This window comes from Bemisia tabaci, chromosome 4 (genome assembly GCF_918797505.1).
Source record: "Bemisia tabaci chromosome 4, PGI_BMITA_v3".
Lineage (NCBI taxonomy): Eukaryota > Metazoa > Arthropoda > Insecta > Hemiptera > Aleyrodidae > Bemisia > Bemisia tabaci.
Genome location: NC_092796.1, coordinates 59,061,601 through 59,075,978, shown reverse-complemented (window position 1 = coordinate 59,075,978; position 14,378 = coordinate 59,061,601). Strand labels below are relative to the sequence as shown.

The following is a 14,378-nucleotide window of genomic DNA, read 5'->3' as shown; positions in this document are numbered from 1 at the left end:
AATTTTCAAGAAAAGTCTCGATTGTCATGTTCAAGACGGGTCATAATGTGATTTCCTCTCAAATAATTTAATTAGATCTTGGGAACATCTGAATCCTTATCACGCCCAATTTCGCACTGAGAATAATTTCCTAATAACTGTCATATATAGAGGGAGAACCTCAAAGAGAAAAAAGTAAATGAAGCATACATATATTACTTAAATTATTTACTAGTTTTTGCTTTGTTCACAATAGTAGGGAAAAAAGAAGACATGTTAAAACTTAGAAAAACCCGGAAACATCAAAGTGGTCTGATGTTAGACGGTAAATTTTTATTCACATTATAACAATTTAAATGTAGCAACGTCCATTATTTTTGTATGAAGTGAATCATTACAGCGAACAAATAATGAATGAAAAAAATGAATTGAAGAGGTATGAAAATTAAATGCATTTCCTTGGGTGGAAGGTGACAGGATGGATAAGTCACATAGTATTTGAGTTTAAGTTGTAAATTGAAGAATATGCAAACCTAACTCTCATGGATTACTTTCCGAAATTTGGAATGAGGCAAATGTATCATATCTTTTTGTCTCTTTAATGTATAGTGGAGTAAACAAAGGTTGAGTGAATGTCATGTAAATTTGTTGACCTCTAGAGTGCTCAAGTGGTCAACTATCCTCACCATTACTTTCTAATTTCGATCCAAAAATCAAGATGGCAGATTCCCTGTCACACTTCAAAAGCTGGCAAATCTATTTGATGTTTACTCTAAAACGAGCAGAACAAACTTCTTTATTTTTCTGCAATGAACAATGATCACAGACCTCTTTGCATACACAAATGATAAAACAAGATTAACAATTACCTTATGACACAAATGAACATCATGTTTGTCCCTATCAGTAGGGTCATTGATGTGTCTAGTACGTTTAAATTAATAAATACTTATGCTAAATTATTTACAAAGCAAGACAAATTGATGGAAATGAAACTGTGCCCGTGCGTGAGGATCAAGTACAGGAGTGGCCAGATATTTTTTGAACGAAATAGGAAAAGATAATAAATTGCGACAGCCTTTTCAAATATAAGGAACCGGTGCTCCTTGAAGAGGAACATGTACTAGAGAGTATCGTCATTTTGTTATAAACATTTTTTTTGATGAAAATACGAGCTACAAACTATCATGTACAACTAAATCCATTAATAAACTCTCTTGGTGCTTTCAGCATCATCATTGGAATGGATGATAAGGCGCATACGTTCAATTAAACTGTATGACAGCGGCAGTAGCACCTTTTTCTATAACACTTTTCAATTTTCCTAAGGCTTATTACTTAAAGTGCAGATCCAAGTGTAAGATGCTTGAATGCTGGAGGACGAAAATACTTGTATTCAATTATTTGGACGGAAAGAGCAATTCACACAAGGCAGGAAAAGGGTGCGGAAGATGATCTTATTACGACTGGTAGTTGAACTTACTGTTAATCTACAATCTGTCATTGACAACACTTGAGCAGCCAAAAAAAAACATCCAAACTTAAAAAACAGGCGATAGAAATTAAAATATCAATCTGAATCTGATAGGGCTAACTTACACATGAAATAAATAATTAACAAGTAAATTAATAATAAATACACTATTGTGAAGAATGAAAGTAATGACTATCCAAACAACAGACAAACTTTTTTCATTCTAATTTAATCAGCATTCGTTTTTGTAATACATTGTAAAGTAAATGAACTCTTCTGATCATTTTGTAGTACATATCGGATTTGGTAAAACATGCATCCGTATTACTCGGGACTTTGTCTTCGTAAGCAAACCTCCTTCAAAATTAAATAAATTAATCACAACTGAGCTTAAACTACATTCAGATGTTGAGAAAACTACTTTAAGCAGTCAGTATTTTGTTCTTGTGCACGTTTATGACAATTGGAGTATATTTTGTTCTGTTTGAAATCATCCAAAACTTGCGTTAATAGCATTTCTGTCTCCAAGTACTTATTGAGATTGAAAATTTTTCTACCCATGATTGACTAAAGTTTCGGGGGAGTTCCTACACTTAGATAATGTCCTGGTATCAATCAGTTCAGAAATTACTCATATTCAGAATGGAAACATTATTTCAAGGAAAGGATTGCCAAGAATTTCCTAGGTTTGGGCAAAATACTCTCAACATTGCGAAAACCAAAACAGATTTTAAAGGCATTTAGAGTAAAGGCCAACAGGTTTCACCTCTAATAGGTAATTAAATAAACATATAATTAAAATAAAATTAACACAGGTAAAATGAATGAGGGTGGGGTTGATGAAATTGCTAACTCAAGACTGGCCTAGGTATTCAAATGGACTATATTTTGCAATTAGGAACTATAATTTCTGGCTCAGTTTAGAGACAACGTATGTACCATTAGTTTCCCCATGCACATAAGTGTTTTTACGAATGAGATAGAAATTATGGTCCCAAATTGCAAAATGTAGTCCAAATCATAACATGCCACTTGAGGAATTGTACCGAACAGAGAGCTCGACTTATCACTAGTTATTGGTAGGCTAATATTTACAATTTTAAGCACCTTTCAAACTAATCAAGATATTAATCAAAATTTTACTGCTCTATTCGTCTGTAAAAAAAATTTTTTTTGGTCTTCTACTAAGTAATAGAGGATGATCCCAAATCGCCGAGTTATTGATGAGTAATGGAGTAGGAATGTTTTGCTGGCACTTTGAAAATAAAGAGCAAAAGTTAAATGCTCTCAAGGAGTGTATCAAGAAATGTATGAAGGGAGTCGCATTCTTTTACCTTCGATCCTATGATAGGTTGATTTTGATGCAGAAAACTCATCAAGTATGCCAAGAGCTATAAATGTACTAAAAAAATTAATTTCTTCATTGGAGCTTCAACTTCCTCTGTAGGTACACTCATCCTTCAGTCCAAGTCCTCTTTTCCTGTAGCAGGTAAGAACATCGCAAGTATACCGCTCACTGGAATAAAGTAATAGATACAGAGGGAATTATTTTCAAGTAACTATAAACATTGTGGAGCATCAGTGCGAGGAGTTTTGAATACAAAAAAAGTTTATCGGGACGTTCTAATTCGGATCGAATCAGAGGATGAATTGGACGCATTTCTATCAAACGGAACTATGTGCATTATGACGTGAGCCCTGTTACGCATAATTATATTCTTGTGGGTCTCAGGGCTCATGTCTTGATGCACATAGTTCCGTTTGACCATGCGCAATCGATACGCCTCAAACTACGTAAGATTCAACCATAATCTCGAAATTGTCTCTCCGGTCCGAAATCGAGCAAAGTCGACAGGGGTTACATGGAATAATATTTCGGGGTCAAAGGCCGAAACCAAGGAAGTCCCTTTGGAAATGACCCGCTGAGTCAGATTTTCTGATCTAGAAAGCCCCATGAGGCTGCTGGTTCGCGTGATCGGCGAAAAACGCGCATTTGCTGCGAGCTTTCACCGAACGCACAAAAACACTCGTTTTTGACAGTTTCTCGGTTCAGGGAGCCTCGGGACCATGCGCTATCGATTCTACGCCTCAAACGAGGTAAGTTTCGACGTTCATATCGAACATTCACCGAACGGTCAAAGACACGCTTGTTTTTTACCGTTTCGAAGGACTGGTATGATCAAAATTTACTGCCGCGGTATCACCGATCTAACTAATAAATGTATCGCGTCAAGTACGATAGAAAGCCACGTTAGCTATTACTAAAAACTGAGCAATTTAATTTTTTACATGAAAACGGTTTTGCGGATTTGGGAGCAGATTCCAGTAAATTTTCTGCATTGCGCATCGAGGCAAATTTTTTAAAATTTTCAAAAGAATCCGCAAAAACGCCTCTTGTTAAACGAAAATTAAATTGCCCAGCTGCAAAGACAGTGTAGCTGTTGTGACTTGGTTCCTCTCTGCTAAACACGGTCTAGATAGCACACCATAGAGAACGCGCAATGCGCGAAGTATTCACGCAGTCTCGTAGGCGCTAATATGTGTCGAGCGCGCACCGTGGTATACGCGCAATGCGCGAAGTATTCCGACGGTCTCGTAGGCGCTAATATACATTTTGCGCCGCAATTTTAAATTGAATTGCCCGATTAAATTTTGAAATAGCTGATATATGGCTTGGTTTCTTTCTGCTTAACGCAGTCCAAGTGGACCTCGTATTCGTTGGCACCTAAACCGTTTAATTTGTTTACGTAGAAGTTAGAAGGCGCTATGGTTGGAATGAGCTGGGCGCACATGGTAAGGATCCCATGCATGTCGTACATTGCATACCTACCCAAGTAGCAGTGATCGCGATAAATAGCGATTTTATTGATTAGTTATTGCAATTATATGTCGGTGGCAATATATCGAGATATTATCGCTTTAAAAATTGCGATATATGGCGATGAAATCACTACACATCGCAATTTTTGGTTCATAGAAAGCGATCAATTTTCGTCGATAAAATCGACCTTAAATCGCCATTTATCGCGATTTTTATTTCGAAGATATCGCGATAAATTGTCTGGCGATAAAATCGCGATTTTATCCCCATAAAATTGAGGATAATCGCTCAGATGTTGATGACCCTAGCGATTTTATTGCCGATAAAATTGCAATATATCCCGATTTTTCCGTTGAAAAATGCTACTTGGGTATCGCCGCGTTGTCCTCGAGCCTATAGAGAAATGCACATTACTCAAGTGGTTTTCTTCCGTTATTCTCTTATGTGAGTAAATCACTGGGCTGAATTTCTATGAAGCCCAGGTTTCAAGGTTAAGAGAACTGGAAAAATCAGAGAGGGGCAAACTAAGAAGAAAACTATTAATCTCGCTTGGATTCAGTAGATTAGAAGCTCAATGACGTTAATGGACCACTAGACAAGGTACGAATTTAAGCATTCTGATACATGTTTCTTAACCAAAATTTCACGTAAAGCACGATTTGCGCAACGAAAACTAATGAAACAAAATCCAAACGAAGATATTAACATTTTTATTTCACATTGGTTCCGAGGAATTTGAACTGCCCGCTGACAAGAAACTCAAAGCTCTACGTGAGTCAAATCGCGCACTACAACGGTTTCAACAAACTTCTCAATCTAGTAATGTTCATTTCCCACCATGTGTTGTTCAAACTATAAAAAATTTGCTACAGCTGAGCCAAAGTGTCAAGATTGAGGTTGCCAGACTTTTATATCGCAGAGACTGTCATGATAATTTTTAGCGCACGATGTGAATCACGCAGAGCATTGAGTTTTCATGAGCGGGTGGTTTGAATTCACGCATCAAGAATCATTAAATATCTTTGGAAGGAGTTGATTTCGGTAATTTTCGTTGTGCGCGTCGTATTCTACGTAAAATTTTAATTAAGAAACATGTATCAGAATGCTGAAATTCGTACCTTGTCTAGTGGCCCATTATTGTGGAAATATTTTGGAAGGCTAGCTTGGGCCAAGAAAGTTGTATGCTTTTCTACCCCTATAAGGCTCGGAATCTTGACTAAATGACCAGAGTATGCATCGATAAAATTAGGAACTTAGCTAAGCACTTATGTATATAGGTATCTAATGAATTAATTCTTTTAATTCCAATCGAAAGGTGGGCAGTTGGAATATATACCTAGTTTGATAACTTATCAGATATTTTCAGGAACTAGGGGAAAATAATATTAAAATAAACTTAAAGCCATAGCAGAAAGAATAACAAGAGAGAGGAAGAGAGAGAGAGAGAAAAAATGAAAGTCAAGATTTTCTACTCACTGAATAAAAGTGCTGCCATTAACATGATCGGCACGACGCAGAATGTATCTATTAAAAATCCGAAAACCAAATTGCCTAGAAGGGCGCCAACCCTACCAATTGTCGCCGAGAGAGCAGCAGCCATTACCCTGCGTCAGAAAGATATAAAAACGAATACATTAGTTATTTCCGGGGCGAAAATAGGCCACTCACGTGACAAGACAAATGCAATTCCTAAAGCAAATGAATTCAAATTTGTGCGCTGAGAATATCTATTTCAATTCAAATTGAACTCCAGGTACAAGGTAAAAAGTCAGGGTTTCCATGTCAAAATTCCCTGCTTCCAGTAGACATATTAGAATTTTTTAAAAACAATAAATTACTCTTTGGCGAAATGGAATGTAGCAGGTCTATTCGAAGTAGTGTCATTTTTAAATGTCCATCGGAGGATGAGATTAAATTCTTACGGTCCACACCACGTAAGTTTATCCACTTTTATATCGATGGGCAAATACGATAAATGAGGCATCTTGAAACAAAAACAGCAAAGTATATTTAGCTGATGAGCCTCACATTACTTAATAATGCTAGCGTTGTAGAGCTCATTGGCGAAATGGACTTTGCTTCAAGGTACCTCAGGTGTGTGTCTTGATTGCAACGTTTAAAAATCTCCGATTTCACTATTCAGGCTCACTGGCGCCTACAAACCTAAGTGGATACTTCACGCATTGCACAATGCTTGATGTATCCACTTAGATTTGCAGGCGCCAATGCGTGTTTCGCGCCTACAAACCCAAGTGGATACTTCACGCATTGCACAATGCTTGAAGTATCCACTTAGGTTTGTAGGCTCCAATGCGCGTTTCGCGCTGGCCGCCCGCCCGCCGTGCGGCGGCGCTTGAAGCAACTATTTCACAAAAGAGGTGTTGCACAGTATTATATGAAATTGAACGTATTAAGAATGGCAGGCATCCTTTAAAAGTACAGATCTTTCCTCGCAAAATAAATCAAGATACTTCTCGTACACAGAAAAAATCTAAGAGCCTTAGCTGAGGCAAATATAGAGGTTTATCCGGTTCAGGTATAACAAGGTGGGAATTTCTTGAAAGATAATTAAGTCCTGTTACACCAAAGTGGTGTAGAGAGTTTTAGTGAATTTTGTCTCATGGAATTGACGCTCCCCCATTTTTACCAAAACTCTCAACTATATATTATTCTCCGTTGGACCAAACAGACAAAACAAATAAACAAACAAACCCTCATTCTTCCAACACATTATATATTTTAGTCCAAAGACGTCGTGAGCAATTGTCGTTTGTATTTATATGCGGGCCAATTAACTTTGGGTCTCAACTGGCACGTGGCACTCCCGTGCCGAAAAAACGCGTGGACGTAAATTACTGGAAAAAACAGGTGCGCGGACAAAAAATCGTTGACGAAATGTCCCATAACCGAGCACATACCTTAAATTAGTTGGGAAAAGGTCGACCATTATGCAATACACCACACTAATTCCTAAACTAGTTAGAGCCTCAAAAATACACGATAGGAGGAGATTCTGGTTAGATGTCTGCACGAAGTACAGGCCTACGGTCACTCCACCGCTCACCAACATACAGAACACTGAAAGAAAGAGATAGAATGATTCATATTGATTAATAAATACGAGTGTTACAAAATCCTCTATTATCTAATATATGGTAAGTAAAAGGTAACAAAGTACAAGTAAAATATATTGCCCGCGTCTTTCAATCGTTTCAGAAAAGACAGATTTCAGCTCTAGGTACACTAGGGGAAAAAAAACACATTGGATCTAAAGTCCAGACTCTTAAAAACATCGACAAGAAAAAACACTCTCGATTCAATCGGATTTTAGCTTAAATCAAGAACCAAGCCTCTTAATTTGAGTGGATTTCCTTTTGATTTAAGCAAAAATCTGATTGAATCAAGAGTTTTTATTCTTGTCAATGTTTTCAAGAGTCTGGACTCTAGATCCAATGTGTTTTTTTTTCCCAGTGTAGGGCGAATGTATCAACAATCCCATATCGACAGCGTACAGTGAAACTACCAAACCACGAATCTCGTTAGCGCTGTTTAAAAGATATAGTATGGCAGGAAGTCTGCAACGTCGCAAACCCAGATAAGTGGTCTGATATAGTTTAACCGTCGCCATTCATCGATGACTATTTCATCAGCATTTCGTATGGAAATACGCAGCCGATCGGATAAAAAATTAGCGAGCCTTCAAATCTTTCTATTTGCAACACGCATCCATTGAACTTGAACACGAAACGCATAGGTGATCAGGTAAAAACATCAAAGAGCCTTCAAATTTCGTTATATGCAACACGCATATACATTGAACACGAATAGTTGCACTAAGGTTAATGATCCAAATTCATAATGGACCACTGGACAAGGTACAAATTTCAGCATTCCGATATATGTTTCGTAACTAAAATTTCACGTAGAACACGATGTGCACAAAAAAAATAACCGAAATCAACTCCTTGCGAAGATATTTAATGATTCTTGATTCGTGAATTCAAACCACCCGCTCGTGAAAACTCAATGCTCTACGTGATTCATATCGCGCGCTAAACGTTATCATGACAGTCTCTGCGATATAAAAATCTGGCAACCTCAATCTTGATGCTTAAGCTCAGCTATAGCAAATTGCTAATAGTTTGAACAACACATGGTGTAAAATGAACATGACTCGATTGAGAAGCTTGCTGAATTTGTTGTAGTGCGCGATTTGGCTCACGTAGAGCTTTGAGTTTCTTGTCAGCGGGCAGTTCAAATTCCTCGGAACCAATGTGAAATATAAACGTTAATATCTTTGTTAGCAGTTGGTTTCAGTCATTTTCGTTGTTTAAATCGTGTTTTACGTGAAATTTTGGATAATAAACATGTATCAGATTGCTTAAATTTGCACCTTGTCTGGTGGTCCATTGTGTCATGTCCGTTTGAAACACAATTAAGCTTTTGATGTGACTTATTTCTATAGTTGTGTATACTTTTGTATTCCATTCTTTAAGAATTTTTGTCAGCGCAAATTTCATACGTATAGATTTTGCATACCCAGGAAAAATTTGGCGCCGAGTTTATGGACGCAAAGCGGGAGCCACAGACTGGTCGGAATGCAAGCGAGGCCAATGATCAAAGTATGTGAGAAGACAGAGCTGTCGATGGTTTCCGTGCAATGCTCGATGGCGTTGATGGTATGGGAGGAATTGGAGGAGACATAGACGGACGATACCTCACACACAGACACGGAAGGACTGTGCGGGTGTTCCCTCTCATAGTGGTCGAAACGGTTGAATAGCTCGGGGAACCACAGCATCAAAGTGTAGTAGCTGAAACACCAGGACAGGAGGTTCTTTGATACTTGGACGATTTTAATCAAAATCAACCTAACTCATCAGGCGGTACCTCACCATACTGCCGTGCTCAAGAAAAACGCCGTATGAGCCATCAGACATTGCCAAGTTTCCTTCAATTAAATACGAAGTTATTGGAAAAGTCAGGAATCTTTTTATACCAATTTTTCGGACAGCATTTTTCGCAGTTTAATATAAAATAGATATCTGAAAATTTCAAGGAAATACATATACATAACTTCCTTTCAAAATAAACATTTGATCGGAGAAAATTTGGCAACTCTCGAATGTTCATACGGCGTTTTTCCTCAGCTCGGCAGGATATATAGAGTATACAGGGTGATCCAAAAGTCCCTTCCACCCCCTCTAACTTTTTACCTAATTGAGGTAAAGATTTGAAACTTGGGAGATATCCGTAGGTCAAAGGGAGCTACTTTTTGGCCCCCCTAAAATTTTCAGGGGGGCCCCCCTTGGGGGGCTACGGACCCCAACTTTTAATTTTCAAATGGGAAGACCCCCTTTGTGATAGCTCGTTCGAAAGAGCATAAAAAAAGAAAACTTTTCGCGCAAACCCGAAGTCAATATCTCAAACCGTTTCAAAATGGCGGCCGGTTAAAGTTCAAAATGGCCGAAAATTCACACCGGTTATTTGTCGATGGATTTGCGCGAAAATCGGTATGTAGGGGTATTTTGACACGAGAAAAACGAATTTGACGTTAGATTTTCAAAAAAACCGAAATTTCCAAAATGGCCGCCGGTCAAAGTTCAAAATGACCAAAAATTGATTTTTTTAGAAATCTAAGTTCAAATTTGTTTATCTTATGCCAATATACTCTCAAATTCCAAGTTTTAGGCAAATCCATCAGCAAAAAACCGAGGTGACAATTTTCGGCCATTTTAAACTTTAACCGGCGGCCATTTTGGAAATTTCGGTTTTTTTTGAAAATCTAACGTCAAATTCGTTTTTCTCGTGTCAAAATACCCCCACATACCGATTTTCGCGCAAATCTATCGACAAATAACCGGTGTGAATTTTCGGCCATTTTGAACTTTAACCGGCCGCCATTTTGAAACGGTTTGAGATATTGACTTCGGGTTTGCGCGAAAAGTTTTCTTTTTTTATGCTCTTTCGAACGAGCTATCACAAAGGGGGTCTTTCCATTTGAAAATTAAAAGTTGGGGGCCGTTGCCCCCCCAAGGGGGGCCCCCCTGAAAGTTTTAGGGGGGCCAAAAAGTAGCTCCCTTTGACCTACGGAATATCCCCAAGTTTCAAATCTTTACCTCAATTAGGTAAAAAGTTAGAGGGGGTGGAAGGGACTTTTGGATCACCCTGTATAGAGTCGTAATGTAAATGGGAGAGCTGGCGCCATGTTCTGGTCGACGAGTTCTGAGCCCGGTGTGCGCCGAGCTTCGTTCACTTTTTCGATACATTCTCGATCCAAAATGGCAATGTAGAGTACGTGGTAATTTCTATCCTTTGTGTTTACATCAGGTGGCCGGGTCCCCGTGTATCGAAAACAATTGGGCAATTCAATTTAAAAGTGCGGCGCAAAATGCATATTAGCGCCTACAAGACCGTGGGAATACTTCGCGCATTGCGCGTATTCTACGGTGCGCGCTTGACACGTATTAGCGCCTACAAGACTGCGTGAATACTTCACGCATTGCGCGTTCTCTATGGTGTGCTATCTAGACCGTGTTTAGCAGAGAGGAACCAAGCCACAACAGCCACACTGTCTGTAGCTGGGCAATTTAATGTTTAACAATCGAGTATGTATCAAAAAAGTGACCTGGCGTGACACAGGAGGCTCGGAATTCGGGACCTGGGAAATGCTTGAAAGTGGCGCCAGCTCTCCCAATTAACATTACGACTCGATGTACTTCACTGAGAAAAAAGCTCGGTAGTATAAGCCGAACATTCGATGTTCCGTTGCACTCCAATTACTGTATTCGGTTTGTCAAACCGAACTTTCACTGAAAAAAATTCTCATAGATCCTTAGATCTTAATTTTATTTCAATACTTTCATTGCAATGTGCTACTTTGGGCGTTAGTTGGTTGGCAGAATTCTCTGTGGGAAACAATAGGTAATATAAGTCACAGACTAACCCTGTGATTCTGTTGAACGATTTCAACGAGAGAACGTTTTCTTTCCCAAACAAGCTAGCTCTTTTCGGTTAAACACCGTCGAAATCCAGCCAGTCACTCATGACTCGTCAGGATTTGATGTAGGTATTGAGTTTCACACAAAATTCCTGGTGAGATTTGCGGACAGAAGGCAAAAAGTACGTGTCCCATCACCAATTTTCCAAGAGAATCGAAACACAGTCAACGAGAGTGTAGTTAAGGTGATTCGATGGACGCCATATTTTGTGTCAGAACGGCATGCGATACATCGCATCGATTTGTTCCATTTTTCCGGCTACTCGTCATTTTTCTCCAATTTTGAGATCGCAATTCTGTTGTCAGGAGACTAAAGCACTCACTTACCAATTTTAACAAAGAAATACATCGTAAAAAAGGCGTGGTTCTTTTAGAGAGAAAATATCGCATTCGAGTGCAGTTTCGATATCAGTACCGAATGCGATGTTTTCTCTCTAAAAAAACCACGCCTTTATTACATTGAATTTCTTTGTTAAAATTGGTAAGTTAGTGCTTTAGTCCCCTGACAACAGAATTGCGATCTCAAAATTGGAGAAAAATGACGAGTAGCCGGAAAAATGGAACCAATCGATGCGATATATCGCATGCCGTTCTGACACAAAATATGGCGTCCATCGAATCACCTTAAATATTTTTTTAAGTCACAAAATATTTGAAGTCTCGAACGATTTAAAACTAACCTCGAGGTGATTCCAAACTGAATTAAACAAGCGAGGATAGTGTTCTTTCGGTAGGGTGGGTAGAAGAGTTCCAACGTCTGGTATCCAACCTCTCGCAGAAGAAGTTTCACGTCCTTCGGAGATTTGACACTTTTTACGCTCCTGACAGATCGTTTGGATTGGATACTTATGATACTAACTCTGGGCGCCCTCTCTTTCAAATTTGCAACCTGCAATAAAATGAATATGATTGTCCTTCAATAAAAGTTCTTGACATATTGTGATGTAAAACTCATCTCATAACGCTGAAAGATGTTCTCTTGAGAACTTTGCACTAAAAAAAAGATAAAGCATATTTCCATCGATGTGGCTACTTATGGTCACAAATCGGTGACACTCTGTTCAAAAGGTGCAACTGAATTTCATAGCGAAACCCTGTAACGAATTAATGGAGCGGAGTGACAGCCGAAGAGGCTTAATTGGACTGCATTTTGCAATTTGAAACTATAAAGGCTCACCTGAAAAAACACTTATGTGCACAGGGAAACTAATGGCACATACGTTGGTTTTAAACCGGGCCAGAATTTATAGTTCCAAATTGCAAAATGCAGTCCAATTGAACCGCGTTAAGCAGGAAGAAATCAAGCCACATCTGCTTCTGTGTTTAATTGGGTAATTTAAATTTTTTACATGAAAACGGTTATGCGGATTTTTTTTTATATTTGCAGATTTCAGTGAATTTTCTGCATGGTACGAAGAAAATTCCTGAAATTTAAAAAAAAAAAAATCCGCGCAACATACTCTTGTAAAAACTTAAATTGCCTCGTTAAATTTGGCAATAGCTAATGTGGCTCAGTTCCTTTCTGCTTAACGCGGTCCACTTGCATCGCAGCATTTCATAATTTTACTTGATAATTTTTTCATTTGCCAACAGTATTTTTGAAACTTTTTCAATAAATTTGTGCGAATTTTCCTCGTGGTTTAGAGAAAATTCCTCGGAATTGTCAATATTTAACCCGCCCTTATCAATGCTTAAAGGAATAAGCTGTTAAGTTTGTAAACTTTAAAAAATTGCAAAAAAGTTAAACCTCTTCGGCACCTGTTTTTCGAACGTGAATATTTCGGGCTCAATCCGTTGTATGGGCTCCTCAGTTGTAGGAAGAACGCAATTCCATTCCAAGGTTGCAAAAATAAACACCAATACAATTTTTTACCCAAATATGAGTATGCAGTTTTTGTTCAAAATGTTGCTGATTTCTGCGTGTAATGGGAAGAATAATTACTAGTATTGAAAATGCCTAATAGTTCCTGCATAAAAATACCATTTCCGAGCGGAAATTTTGCGAGGTTGAAATAATATATGTTCTAACGTCTGGGAAACGACAAATTGCAAACTGACTTGCACTCTTTCATCATCTGAGTGACAACAAAGTAATTGGACTATAAACATCGGAACAAGCGAAGCATACGGCAAGGATAGCCATACCGCCGTGTTAAGGAAAAAAACCGTATGAAGAATCGGAGGTTACCAGATTACTCGTGATAAAATATTTATTTCTGTGGAAATCCAGAAGTAACTTTCCTTGAAATTCAGATACTTGTGATGAAATTGCGACAAGAGTCCTGTTAAAAATTAGAAGAAAAATATTCAAAAATTGAAAGTGCCGGGTGCAGAAAGGGCATTTCTTAGCTGTGGTTCCTCAGAATCTTCGCTAAAGTTTCATCCGTTATAATCCTAAAGAAAATCGTACCCATGGAATTCGTTGAAACTTTCACTGAATTTCCTTCATGATTTTCCCACGCTTAAAACGAAAACTTTCAGAAAATTCACTGAAAAGTTTCACCTCTAAAATTTAGATAATCTGAAGATTTTGAGACACCGCAACCAAAAAATTCCCTTTCTGCACCCAACGCCTCAATCATTCTAAAAATTCGTATTTTATCAATGAGAATTTGGCAACGCCGGAAGGTTCATGCGGCGTTCCTCCTTAGCACGGTAGCAATAGCACCTTCATTTGTACCCTTTAATTTTTGACGCGATCACTGACGAATGACAAAGCATTAAAATTTAAATCATGCTTGGCAAGAATTTGGCGAAGACGGTTGGGCTAGTAGCGGTGCCGGTGCGGGGGGGAGGGGAGGAGGATGAGGGCCGGGGTGCGGGTCGAGGGATTGCGAGATGGATCCATTCTTCGGCTCGGACACATCGCGATTCCCGATCAGTCGCCGCGAATCCGGTGGGTCGGCCAGGTCAACCGTCAGTTGACGTCAGAGCCAGAAATAGCTTCCGTACATCTTCATCGAAATTTCTGGTCACGACCTTTCACAACCACCCACAGCCACAGGTGTTGGATTACTCAACAGCCGAACGAGGTGTGACCTTTCCTCCGCTGCGCACCGGCCAGCGCCACGCTGGGGTGGAGTCGGGGATTCGAATGTAGAACA

General features: G+C 38.8%; 1 protein-coding gene across 2 annotated transcripts in view; it reads right to left on the bottom strand.

Annotated features, from left to right (window-relative positions):
• Nucleotides 1-255: 255 nt before the first annotated feature.
• Nucleotides 256-14,378, bottom strand: part of LOC109042592 (synaptic vesicle glycoprotein 2B) — an 82,692-nt gene continuing 68,569 nt past the window's right edge. For both annotated transcript variants that reach the window (XM_072300169.1, XM_072300170.1), the window contains exons 8-12: nucleotides 11,955-12,163; nucleotides 8,814-9,088; nucleotides 7,193-7,352; nucleotides 5,751-5,878; nucleotides 256-2,969 (exon numbers count right to left, since the gene is read on the bottom strand). In XM_072300169.1, the coding sequence (XP_072156270.1) occupies nucleotides 2,914-2,969; nucleotides 5,751-5,878; nucleotides 7,193-7,352; nucleotides 8,814-9,088; nucleotides 11,955-12,163 (828 nt within the window). In that variant the 3' untranslated portion in view covers nucleotides 256-2,913. The remainder of the gene's footprint in view (nucleotides 2,970-5,750; nucleotides 5,879-7,192; nucleotides 7,353-8,813; nucleotides 9,089-11,954; nucleotides 12,164-14,378) is intronic.